Source organism: Paroedura picta, chromosome 4 (genome assembly GCF_049243985.1).
Source record: "Paroedura picta isolate Pp20150507F chromosome 4, Ppicta_v3.0, whole genome shotgun sequence".
NCBI lineage: Eukaryota > Metazoa > Chordata > Lepidosauria > Squamata > Gekkonidae > Paroedura > Paroedura picta.
The window spans coordinates 81,887,766-81,900,835 of NC_135372.1; the positions used below are offsets into that span (position 1 = coordinate 81,887,766).

The window sequence follows — 13,070 nt, forward strand, 5'->3', positions numbered from 1 at the left end:
CAGTGTTCTACAGAGGCATGTTGCACATGTGGTTGATTTTTAAATGTATGAATGAAGAAAGCAAACCTCAGTGCGTACAACTGAGGACTGCACTTGAAAGTGAAGTGTACATCTGGCAGCTGCGTAGGGTTTACTGCAAGCGCTTGTGTCTCTGAAGAGTGTGTGTCTACCCCACCTCCCATTCCTCCATGTCTTTCTCTGCCCCACTCTGTTGAGCTTCCACATGAAGTTCAGTTGCTCTGACTGAGTCAGGGCCTGGGAAACAAGTCTTATGTAGTTGATTTGGGAATACTGCACACAACAGAGTCCTGACAGTAATGTTATGATGATGGGAATCAGTAGGAGCCATCATTGTACATTTCCCTGTATTGTTGACAGTCCCTCCTGAGCATCTGTGATGAAAAAAGCTTCCCCCAGTTGGGGTTTTTTTTGTGTTTGTGAAGTTGCACACCATCACCATAGGGTGCACATGTACAAATTGGGAATAAAAATCAGAATTCAAAAAAACAGCTTGTATATTCTCTCTTCCTCTATTAGTATGTTCAGTATGAACAATTAACTCTCACCTTGTTAGTGTTTTTCGGTGCTGCATAAAGGGACTCTGGTACCTTTTTGGGGGGGGGGATGAATTCTGGAGTGAAATAAATGGGTCATCTCATTAATTCTCCTGCCACCTTCATGCAGGTATTGGTCTGACACAATCCTCTTCACAAAGCACAAATGTAGATGTCAGATATAATGCGAACCAGTGATTAACAGAAAGTCTCTTCAGACAAGATTAGTTTGCATGTTGCAGGGAGAGGGTTTACTCTAACTTGGGGAAGAATCTTTCCCAGCCCCCAAATCATGTCTGTTTTATTCTGAATATAATTTTAATAACTCATTTACTGACAATCTCAGTGGAAACTATTTGAAAATTTCAACGTACTCTGAACTAAAATCTAGAGGAAGAGGGAAACAAAATATAAGGTTATAGATAAAGAGAGGGACAGCATAGGACCATTTTTCTTTTCTTTTTTTCAAAAAGGGGGAAACGGGGGGGAATCCAGTAACTAAATACGGATTTTAAAAACGAGAAAGATAGACATAAGGACAAGACAGAATATAATAACAAAGGTGGCAGATCTGCACATAAGCTATAAATATTATAGTTTTCTGGACAGGAGAACATCATAACATGAAGATTCCATGTCATCCATTATAAGTTTATCCAGGTCCATCTTGATCCCAGTAATGTTCTTGATTCCCACAATTTTTTCAGGGAGACCCTTTCAGACATGTATTTGAAGGCCTTAGAATGTTGCCCAGAAATCAGATTAAACTGCATGCTTGTCTTTAATCTGCAAGTTTTAATTTTGGTTGGAAGAAACAAGGATCATTGCTCCCCTACTGTAGGAAGATGAGAGTGAAATGTAATGGAACTGGGCTGTTAAGGTCTGCAGCATGGGGAACAAGGATGATATGAATAGAGTAGATGCTTGGTATATCATAGAAGACATTTCGTGTTGAATATGCCCCAACCCAGATCTACTCTAGTAATTGAGATTTCAGCAAAATAACAAGCATATTTCAGGTTTTCTCTGAATGCAATACATTTCCTCTTAATTTTAAAATGAAACTTGATAGTATTGAGCCATCTGGTTTATCTGTGTTGTACTCATTTAAGATTAGAGGTATATTGAGGACATGTTGGTTAGTTGGTTAGTTATAATTTAATTTATAGCCCGCCTCCCATGAATAGGTCATCTCAAGGTGGCTTACAAACAATAACAATGTACCTCATAAAAACTCCATTAAATATTCAAACCCACATTTTACATACAACTGACATATGTCATAACCATAGTTCAGCAGACGGTGGTAAAAATCAACAATTGCCATCTATTCCAGTCAGCTATCGTAACCTTCTGCTGCAGCTACATAATCAATCTCATTCAGGCCTCAAATCTTCCACAGTAGATGTACAGCACTTGGCGTTGGGCCTTGGGCGGGACCCCAGTTCATAACTCTGGGCACCACCACCACCCCTGGCCTCAACCAAATGTCTTGTGGAAAAGCTCCATTTTACAGCCCCTGTGGAACCTTGATAGCTCCTTGATAGCCATTATTCAGACTACAGCAATGAAAGTTCAGGTATTACTAGTTTTATATGAACTTGCCTCATGCTTAAGGATGCCAGAACTCATGCCATTCAGATTTTTGTGAACATCTTCCTAATCTGTTCCTGATCCTACAACAGTGTAAAGTAAAATCATCTATTGGATATTCAGTGTCAGATCTCATGGGATTTCACCTTTCTTCCTTCGGATTAAATTTTTAAAAGCATAAAAACATTGTGGTTATATCATCGTGGGTCTGCAAAGACTGTTTTTTTTTAATTGTTCCTTTGCAGCTAGGGAGCACATTGAATTTCTAGAGAGTAGAAAGAAGCAATACTTAAAAGCTGCAATTCAAGCAAAGAAGAGGAATGAACTTGAACAAGCCAAGGCGTATCTGAAAATAGCAAAGAGCTTTGACCCAAAGATTGAGCTGGCAAAAAATGGCAAGTTGGTCGACATTTCCAAGGTTAGCAGAGAAACTCTAAAGGGGTATCAAGGCTGGTGAATTTTGGAGAAGGCATCCACCTCACCTTGCATCATCAGATACCCACTGTTGCTAATTTTAAAGCTCGGTTGCACGTCTTCACTTTAGAGAAGTTGCTTCTCTTGTGTATTAAACACCCGTGAAACACTTTGGCTTCCCATCCCACCTCTCATTCTGTCTTGTTTAAGGGCATACACCTTGGGAGAGGGCAAAGGGCAAACTGAACACTTGCTCAAATTCAGGGTTATTTTAGCATGTATAAATCTTTTTAAAAGAGCATGTGTGGAAAGCAGGATTGATGTATGTAGCATATGTGAAGATTTGTTACATTTCTACACTTTGCTTGAGGAATAGCAATATTCCTGAAAAACCAAATAAAATGCTGTGAAGGTGTTGGTATGAATTCACAGTAAGGTTGGCTTATCTGTCCCTTACATTTATTCCACCCTTCCTCCCAAGAGTTGCACATGTACATGGTTTTATCCTTCTCCAGTTATATATCCTTATTATAACAGTCCTATGAGGTAGGTTAAGCTTGAGAGCAAACCTTCCTCCTCTCACCACTCTCTCCTGTGCCCTCCAAAGTTATGTTTCTGTGGGTCTGTGAACCTGAAGGATCAGGGGAAATTGTGAGTCTGTAGCAGAAGGGAGAATGGGCCCAAAACCTCCCTCCCCTTCTCTGCAGATGGAAAAGCCTTTCCGTTGGAAGGGTCTTAAGAAGAGCACCTCAGGGTCCAAGTTAACGAGCCACCTGCTCAAGCTTGTAGGCCGCCTCTTCTCTGACTTGTGATTTTGTCTTGCTTTTTTCTTTATAGTATATCTGAGGACTGGAAATCTTCACCTATTTATTATATATTATGTTATATGTTATATGTTATATGTTATATGTTATATGTTATATATTATATATTATATATATTTTATATTTTATATTTTATATTTTATATTTTATATTTTATATTTTATATTTTATATTTTATATTTTATATTTTATATTTTATATTTTATATTTTATATTTTATATTTTATATTTTATATTTTATATTTTATATTTTATATTTTATATTTTATATTTTATATTTTATATTTTATATTTTATATTTTATATTAATTTCTGGCTTCTTTGTCTGTTCATCTACAGCTGCCTTCCCCTCCCACAGATGATGAGGGTGACTTTATTTTCATACATCATGAGGACATCAGACTCTCTCAGAAAGCTGAAGAAGTGTACATTCAGCTCATCAAGCTGCTGAAAGACCAGCATGAGGTACATTATTCTTCCTGCCAGCTTCCATAGCATCACCACTTGGCTCTTATTTCTCATTATATGTCCCTGCTTTTGACCTCCACTTCTCCATTCTGCCACCCTCAGCTGATTCTCCTGTTCATGTAAGTGATTCTGCCCATTTTATATTGTTAACTCTATACTTGGAACTTTTCCACATGTCGTTTTTCATGCCCCTTAATTTTCATTCCTGCTTGTAAGCAAGTTTTGAAATACATATAGCAGCATTTCCCACTTTGATCTCTCCCTTTCTTTCACATCTTTCCCTCTGTTGCTTTCATTTAGATGGTAAGTTCCTTGAGGACAGGTGTCTGTCTGGAATTGCCTATGTATCTGTCTAAGGCTCCATGTACTCTGTGGTTCCATTTAAACAATTGTGTAGTGGAATAAGCTGCTTGCCTTTTAAACTGGTAATCTGTGATTCGAATTCTGTTGCAAGATTTCAGCCCATTTCAAAATATTGATGATTTTTAACACTGTCCTGTCCCCATTCCCCAACTTAATTTGTTGGTTGGCATTTTTTACCTTGGAAAATGTTTAGGCGGGGTCACTCATAACTGATCCACGCTGGATTTGGGGGTCAGTGCCTCATCATCCTAAAAGTGAGGATGCTGAGGAAGTACTGCCGTCAACTATGTTTTGTGTGCGGTTATAGGAGGCTGTTTTATGCCAGTGTTGGAGTTAGCACCCTACCTGAAAATCTTAAAACACAGCAGCAAAATGTGTGCATGCAAGAATCTTTGCTTATTCATCTTTGGAACAATATCTGGTGGAGGAATGCAGAAAAGAGTGTGAATTCAGCCAGACAGTTACAAAGATTTATTGACACTTAAATCTTTTGAAGAATAGACAGTGATTTTTAATTGATTTCCCCACATACACACTCTAATGCAGACCCCTAATTTCCCTTGATTCTGTTAGTAAGCGTCTGCCTGAAACAAGAACTTGGGAGCTCAATAGACTGCAGTGGGTAAGGGAAGCAAAGAAGGCTGTTGATGATTGGATGTGACCTTAAGAATGGGGCTCAAGTCCAGTAAGCTTCAAGTAACCTTACCTTAGTCTTAATGTACTTCCCATATCTACAGTGTTTCACAAAGAGTGCAAGGTACTTGAGCAGCATGGAAGAAATAGCTGCCGTTCTAGATCTGCCACATTTATTGCTTACTTTTTTCTACAGAACATTTTCACTGTTCAGAATTCTTGATCTGCTTTTTTATGTCCTAACATCCCATGTTTCTAAATCTTTTCCAGCTGTATAGATAAAATAATGCTTTGATTACAGTTTTTGCACTAGGGAAGCTGTAAAAGAGCCCACGTAATGTAAAATGCCTGTCACTGAAATCTGTTTCTGAAAATGGAGCATAGTTAAATTATTTTTCTCTTCTAATAGAAATGTCTTCAGTATTCCAAGCAGTTCATGCATCTGGGAAATGTAACAGAAACTTCACGGTAGGTTTAAGTTTTGCCATACCTTGGTGTCCCCACTTGTATCTTCCATGTAGCATTAAGCAGACTAGGACAGATTTTATTATGGGGATGCTCTGTGAATTGATTTGGCTTTCATGCTCCAGGTTTCATTGAGAGTTGTATCATTTGGGAGGCACAGATGAGTATCCAGGACAGGCTGTTACAGGCTGCTTTGAATTATATCAGGTAATATAACTTAATTCAGGCTATAGTCTCAATCATGGGAATTGGTTCTGTCAGTCATAGGATCAGGATATATGTGGGCATCTCTTGATGGAAGTGAAGCCAGGAGATATAGAGTGCCAAATCAGCATCCCCTTTCTTTCAAAGAAGGGAGGACCTTAGGTATTGCTGGACTTGTTTTCCATAAGCTCGGCAGTTATCTGCTTCCTCATCTAGAATACTGTGTACATTTCAGCTTGTGCATATGTAAAGTGCCATCAGGTCGCATCTAATGTAAGGCGACCCCAGCAAGGAGCTTTTAAAGCAAGTGAGAAGCAGAAGTGGTTTGCCATTGCCTTTCATCTGCAGTGTCTTCTTAAGTGGTCTCCCTTCTAAGTACCAACCCTGCTTAACTTCCATGATCTGACAAGACTGTGTTATACCATGCTGCCTTTCCTCTCCACCTTCCTGGTTCCTTCATCTCAAAGTGCAGAAGAGGAAAGGCCAAAGAGTATGTGGGTTTTCAGTGTAGAAAAGTATTACCGGGGGGGGGGGGGGTAGGGCATGGTAGTAGTCGTTCTTAAAATTATACATGAAGTGGAAAAAGTGGGTAAGAAAACTTTTTCTTTCTGTCCCATAATATTAGAAACATCCAATGAAGTTGATGGTTAATAGATCAATATGGGCAAAAGGATCTTTATTTTTGGATGTAATATTTTATCCTATTGGATTAATAATTGATCCATGAAATGTTTCTTCTCCTTTTCTGTTGAGTGTAAGAACATCATAACAGCCCTGCTGGATCAGACCAGTGGTTCATCTATTGCAGCATCCTGTTTCACTTGGTAGCCAACCAGTTGCCCTGGAGGTCCATTAATGTGACAGAGCAGCAAGAGGCAGAGACTTTCCCCTGATGTTGCTTTCTGACACTGGTATTCAGAGGTTTACTGCCTCTATATCGGGAGGTTTCCTTTGTCACCATGACTAATAGACATGTTTTTAAATTTTAAATATGGTTAGGATTTTTATATTTATTTTATATGTAATGTGACTAGTAGTAAAGCCCGTTATGTTCTTTAATACAATGGGCGCTAGCTCATGGTTTGGTGTGGGTTTAGTGCCTAACTTGGCAACCGTAAGAGGTCTCTCTGTGCAGAGCAGTCTTGACTCTTGTCAGATTTATGCACACCTAGGAAGTGCCGCATTCCAGAACATGAACCTACAGCAATCTGGCAACCTTACCTCCTCTCTGCAATGTTTTCCTGACCTGAAATAGGTCTGGGGGTGCTAGGTGGCTGATTAGATGGCTGTGGAGGCATTATACCCTTTTGAGGCCCCACTTTCAAACTTCAAGGAATATTTCCAGACCAGAGACAGCCAACCTTTAGGTGGGGCCTGGAAATCTCCTGGAATTGCTTGAAGGGTTGAAGGAAAAGCTCTACCCCCACATATGTACCCCTTCAAAAGGAATGCATGTGGCCACAGAAACCCCTTGGCTAGCACAGTCTGTTGCTTGGCTCGTGAAGTCTGCCCTTCTGAAGCCTGAGGCCTACTGCTGGCAACTGAAGTCCCTGTTGTTGTCTGCAAGTTCCCCCCAAAGTCTCGCTGTCCACTTTCCTGTACAGCTAGCTCCACTTGAAATTTTGGGCCACTTATGCCCTTGATTTCTTAGGACCTTCCTGGCAAATACTGATTTTTATTTACCAGACCAAACTTGAGAAAAATCACTTCAGTTCCTATATCTCTCCAGCCATTTACTTGTTCACCATTTACAGTTTCAGGCTGTAAATATTATTTATTTAGATCTTCCTGCACTTTCCAGACTCACAGGAACCATGCTGGTCTGTCTGCACCCCAAAATACAAATGGTTACTGGTAAGGACTGGCCCAAGCTCATAGCCCAGGCAAGACACACCCATACCACTCCACCCCAACCTTATCCTGCAAGCCTCTACCCTCTTCTCTGGTATCACTGCTCATCTCTAGATTATAATGATCAGCTCTGTGGGCAAAAATGGCTACTTTGGAGGGTGGACTCTGAGGCATTGTACCATTTTAAGAATCTCTTCCAAAGGAATATTTCCAGGAATATTTCCAACCCATGGGATTAGCCAACCTCCAGGTGGGGTCTGGAGAGCTCCTGGAATTACAGATCACCTCCAGATTATAAAGAACAGCTTCCCAGGAGGCAAAAAAACCCTCTGCAACAGCATCCAGTTTCATCTCCACAACATCCTTGTGCAGTAGGCCTCAAATGTTCAGAGAGTTGCAGAGAAGAGACATTTATAGCTTGGTTGCATCTGCCCTCAAGCAGCAAGTCTGGCCACAGCAATATTTTAAGTGAGAAGGAACTTTTCTATGGCCTTCCTGTCAGCCCACCATTGGACAGAAGGGGAGAGCTTCCCCCCCCAAAAAAAAAGGGATGCACGCCCATGTCCACAGAGTCCACTGCATTGCTTTTGGAGACACCTCCCTCCCCTCAGTCAGGAGCTGTAGAGGCTTCCTTCACAGCAGGCCTGGAGGGAAGGGAGAAAGTGCAGAATCCTGAGCAAAAGCAGCAATTGGCCCTGGGGAGGAAAGATTCCACCAGTAGGGGTCTTTGGGACTTTCAGTATGTTGTCAGAAGTATGAATCACATTTTCTGTATAAGATTGTTATGTTATTATGATGTAATCCACCCAAGTTTCAGGAAATGGGGCAGAAAATGACAGTAATAAACACTGATAGACTAATTCTCCAAGAATGTATTGGATCTCCTTTTGAAAACATTTATGTGTGTGGCACCAAATTCCACATTTTAATCATTGGTGTAAAGAGATATTTCCTTTTGTCTATCCTGAATCTGTGGTCTATCAACTTCATTGGATGGCCTTGAGTTAAAGTGCTTTGGAAAAGGGAGAAAAAAGTCTGGCTATCCACTCAACACCATGCATGATTTTATTAATCTGTTCAATTTCGCTCTCTTGATTTGGTGGTATTTACTCAGGAGTGCAGCATACATTGTTCATGTGACTCAGCAAAATTATTGGCGGGTATCCCATCATTTTGTCCCTCCTCCTTATTGGTCCATCCACTTATCCCCCTTCCAAGAGCCACTACTTTCATCAAAAATGCAGTATCAACAGCAGCTCCCCCCTCCCCACTTCTCAGCTCCACTTCTGCCTGTCTGTCATTCAATGGTGCAGCTGTTTCCAGGTCTTCCCTCCTACCTGTAATCCACGCTTGGGAATGGTGCAGGTAGCTCAGCAAAACTGCACAATCTTATTCTTTGCACTGCTTTAAGACTTAATTTTTCCATTATGTTGGAGTCTGCTTTTTCCAGAATATTGAAATGCATTACCCATTGCTGTGATTCACAGTGCCATCAGTAAAACAGTCTGTCCCTAAGCACCTCCGCTTGGTACTCTTTCATCACTGCTACTCTCTAGCATGAGCCAACTCTAGTCTTGCATCAGAACCCAGGCATTATTTGATTTGAATAGAACTCACCGTCTCTGGTTTGCTTCTCGTGAGCACATCTTGCTCACCCACTCATACTTGGAACCGAAAGAGGTTCTAGCAGTACTGCTGATTTTCCCCTTTCCCAACATATCATGTTTCCTGCACTATATTACAGATTTGAAAAGCTGGCTCAGAGTTGTAAAAAAGATCTGGACATCTTACAGCTTGCTCAAGCCCAGGGATTGGATCCCCCAACCCATCACTTTGAAGAGAAGACCTTTAAAATTGTCAGGTATGGCAAGCCAGGCTAATTATATGTAAACCAGCATAGAAGGAGTTGCACATTGCTTGTTCCCAAAAATAGCTGAAATCTGCATATCACTTCTGAGTTCTTTGGCTGTCAGCAGCCTAGGACATCCCAACATCAGAACCAAAATTCCTACAGAGCAGAATTCTTCTGATTACTTTTTCCTAAAAGTGCCTTATTTTAAAGTGAAACAGAGCACTACAAGAAACACAGGGTTGTCACCACAGATACCCCCGTATCAAGTCTCTCCATTGGCCACTAACACTTGATAGTGTCATGCCATATTTTCTCCTTGATTCTTATTTTTGCACATATGGCAAGTGTGGTGCTGCAGTGTCTCGGAAAGAGGAGTGGACCAGATGTCTGAAGTGAATCTTTAAGTGTTTTGTTTGTGTTGTAGGATATTTTCTGAACTTAACAGCACAGAGATGCATCTTATAATTGTCAGAGGAATAAATCTACCAGCTCCATCAGGTAATTTTGATTGTCATAAAGCGAATTTCCCCCCTGATAATGGTATAATTTCTAATTAAAGGAGGAGGCTTGAGCCTCAAAGTGTGTATCTTTCCACATCAGAAGACACCAAAACGGAAAGCAGTTGTTTAAAGTGTTGAATATTTAATTGTTTTGCATAGCTTCTTGTTTTATAATATTCATTTGCTGAGATATCTGGTGCTTTAGTGTTAAACCACCTCAATAGTATATCTCTCTGCAATATTGGTGCAAATTTGTGTTTTTATTAGAAGTGAATCTGAAATTTCATCCTTAGAAAATTAGGGTCCAGCACAAAAGTATAGGCCTGTGTTACTTTATGTCTCTTGTTGCTGGACATGTTCAGCTCTTGGGTGTTGATGAGTCAGTAATCAAGTAGCATGAGAATTCAGCTGATAAGTACATAGACCAGAGCAACTCTGTAGCTAGAGAATATGCTCGAATTAAATAGAATGAAATCATTTAAATGAATGCTTCACTTTCACCTGAATTTATTTGAAATATAGACTCTGTTCAGAACTTAACACAGCAGTGTAGTATTTAGTTTGTGGTACTTAGTTTGTGGAATCAGGATTTGGTTTGCAATCCATCATTCGCATCCTGGTTTGCATTAACAAATTGTGGATTTCACTAACTCCAATTGAAGTGGCATAACTTCACTAACTCCAAAGCACGTTCATAAGAACTGTATTTAAAAGGGACCTTCCCCTCCCCGGCCTGGTCGCTTTCCCGTGGCGCGGGAAGTGGTGGCCGGGCTGCATGGAAGCGTTCCAGCTGGGGTGGGGAGGGGGAAGAGATTGCTTCTCCGTGGCCCGGCAAGAGGCGTCAGGTGTGCTTGGCCAGCCACGGGAAAGCAATCTCTCCCCCCCAGCGTCCGGAACGCTTCTCCACAGCCGCCAAGCATGCCAGGCCACGGTGGCCGGAACACTTCCTGGCAAGGCAGTTGGCGGCCTAGGGAAGGGATGCCTCTCCCCCCCCCCTCGCAGCCTTTTACCTGGGACCCTGCAAAGCCGTGGAGCTCTAACAGCCAAGCACGTCTGTGAGGCGAGGGGTGAGGGCTCGGTGAGGGAGAGCGGGAGCCGTAGGGGCATGGCCAATTATTGTCCCTATTCCAACTCAGACAGCCAGATCGTTCGTCCCCCCAGGCTGTTTCACAAATATATATAGGAACCATGGAGAAAGATTCCGTGCCCTGCAGAAACCTGTCTTGTGTTGTAGCCTATGTTATGGTGAGATTCGCACCTAGAGAACAAGCCAAAATTATTCCAAAATGTCCATATTTTGTACTTGATTTCAGATCCTGACTTGATTTTCCATAATTGGGTGTAGTTAGTGGACTCCTGTGCTCAATTAAACTGTGCTTTCACACGACACATTAATAGCAAGGGAACTGCTGCTCACTAATACTCATCCACCTGGAGTAACTGTCAAGAGGACATTACAATGTATGGATTAATCTAGGGTCACCATGTCTGGTAGTTCTGATATGTGGGTTAAGAATGGGAAATAAGTCAGAATTGTCATGCTGGCTCCTAACTCAGGACAGGCAAGAAGTATGTTGAATGAGGTCTCTTAGGGGCTGGACACAGGCACTGAGAAGTTTTGAGCAATGAGAGGAGAGGAGCAATGAGATGCAGTGGCTAAATTAGTGGGAAGGAATAGGTCAGAATACTGCCTCTCAGATACCTCCCATAGGAAATTTCCCTAGAGGCTTGTTTTTCTATTGATTGAAACCTAGCCTCTGGTGGTACAGTGGTGAAACTTCCTACCCAGGGGTTGGATGGACTTAGCAGTCAGAGAGGTGGCTTTCTAGACCTTCCCACCGATCTCTCAAGGGTGGGAATAAACAGTTCAGTGGGCCATAATGGAGCCAGGTAATATCTTGAGATTAATTACATAGCTCCAGTCAAGATGCATTATGGCACACTTAACTCTTTGAGATGTTCCCCCTGTTTAGTTCCTATTTTATGTTCCCTTTCTGGCCTCAGTAATGCAGCTCTAGTTAGCTTTGGGAATTTTTTCATGTATGTTTTAAAATTACACTAAATTGATCATTGGAAGCCTTAACTGAATGGATCAGAGCTTTCAACTCTAAATCTGGTTCACATCTGTTATATCTGGCATGTGTGTTCATGGTAAAGTTTTAACTTTCCTTGCAGCCATATCTTTATTTAAGAGATCCAGTTGTCAAATAATAAATCTGATGCTGTCGTTTTATCAAGCTTTTGGGTGGCAAACTAGAACACTTCTAAGCGCAGTTCACTATTTTCCCTTTACCAGAAGATTAGGTTTATAGCATTGTGCTCATAAAATAAAATAGTTAATAAAATGGTTCTTTGGTCCATTCTTTGCAGCAGTTCAAAGCATTTACTGTAGCTGAATACTAATATTTGAACTAAATCCAGAATTAGCATTGAATTTAATGAGGAACCTTGTGCTTCATTTCACAAGAACTGTTTACTTAATAAAACTCCTCTCTTTGTTCAGGTGTGGCACCAAATGACTTGGATGCATTTGTAAAATTTGAATTTCACTATCCCAACACAGTAAGTATACGAGGCCTTTGCTTTTCTCTTATGTCTGAACAGTATCACACCTCCTCAGCAAAGGCTGGCATGGGCTCATGGGAATTGTATAGGGCCGCAGTTTGACTACCCCTGCCTTGGAGTGTACACTTGGCTATATTAAGTAATTGGAGAAGTTATCTAAGACATATCTGTACAAGATAAGGCCCATAGAGACCCCTTCTCCACTATTTGCAACCTCATGGGGGTTATTCAGAGTGCATAGAGAATGATCAAGGCAACTAGAGTATGTTACTTCATCATTCCCTGGCTTTAGAAGCCTAAGACAGAACTGACACCATTTTTTTTGGGACAGCCATATTACCCAGCTATGTTCCCTCTGATACTTCTTCAGATATTTATACTGTACAATATGGCTGATTCTCAAAATTTTTCAAGTTTACATCTAACAGTGTTATGGATGAGTGCAAGAATCACCTTTTGGAAATGCCCATATCATACTAATGCATGCATCAGAGAGCCAGTTTAGGAACTCAGTTGCAACCGTGAATTTACCCTACAAACATGGAACGTGCGTATTACTCCCCTTCTGCAGTCACTCCACTGTCTGCCCATCAGTTACTGGGCTCCATTTAAAGTACGTATTGCCTGTCACATACAAAGCCCTTCATGGCCTTGGACCCTCATGTCTTCAAGACTGTCTCTGCCTGCCTCGCTATGCCACAGCAGCTTCGCTTATCTGAGCAGGGCCTTCTACAGGTGCCGACCTGCAAATTGGCAAAATCTGCAGCTGCCTGTACAGTGAATT

The 13,070-nt window shown here is 41.2% G+C and overlaps 1 protein-coding gene across 12 annotated transcripts in view; it reads left to right on the forward strand.

The window, feature by feature from the left end:
* CC2D1B (coiled-coil and C2 domain containing 1B) overlaps positions 1-13,070 on the forward strand; it is a 51,239-nt gene that overhangs the window by 25,273 nt on the left and 12,896 nt on the right. For all 12 annotated transcript variants that reach the window (XR_013230312.1, XM_077333757.1, XM_077333749.1 and 9 more), the window contains 6 exons: positions 2,393-2,565; positions 3,725-3,850; positions 5,259-5,317; positions 9,114-9,230; positions 9,646-9,719; positions 12,225-12,283. Coding sequence is in view for 11 of the 12 variants with exons in the window: in XM_077333757.1 (XP_077189872.1) it covers positions 2,393-2,565; positions 3,725-3,850; positions 5,259-5,317; positions 9,114-9,230; positions 9,646-9,719; positions 12,225-12,283 (608 nt within the window). In the remaining variant the exon portion in view is untranslated. The remainder of the gene's footprint in view (positions 1-2,392; positions 2,566-3,724; positions 3,851-5,258; positions 5,318-9,113; positions 9,231-9,645; positions 9,720-12,224; positions 12,284-13,070) is intronic.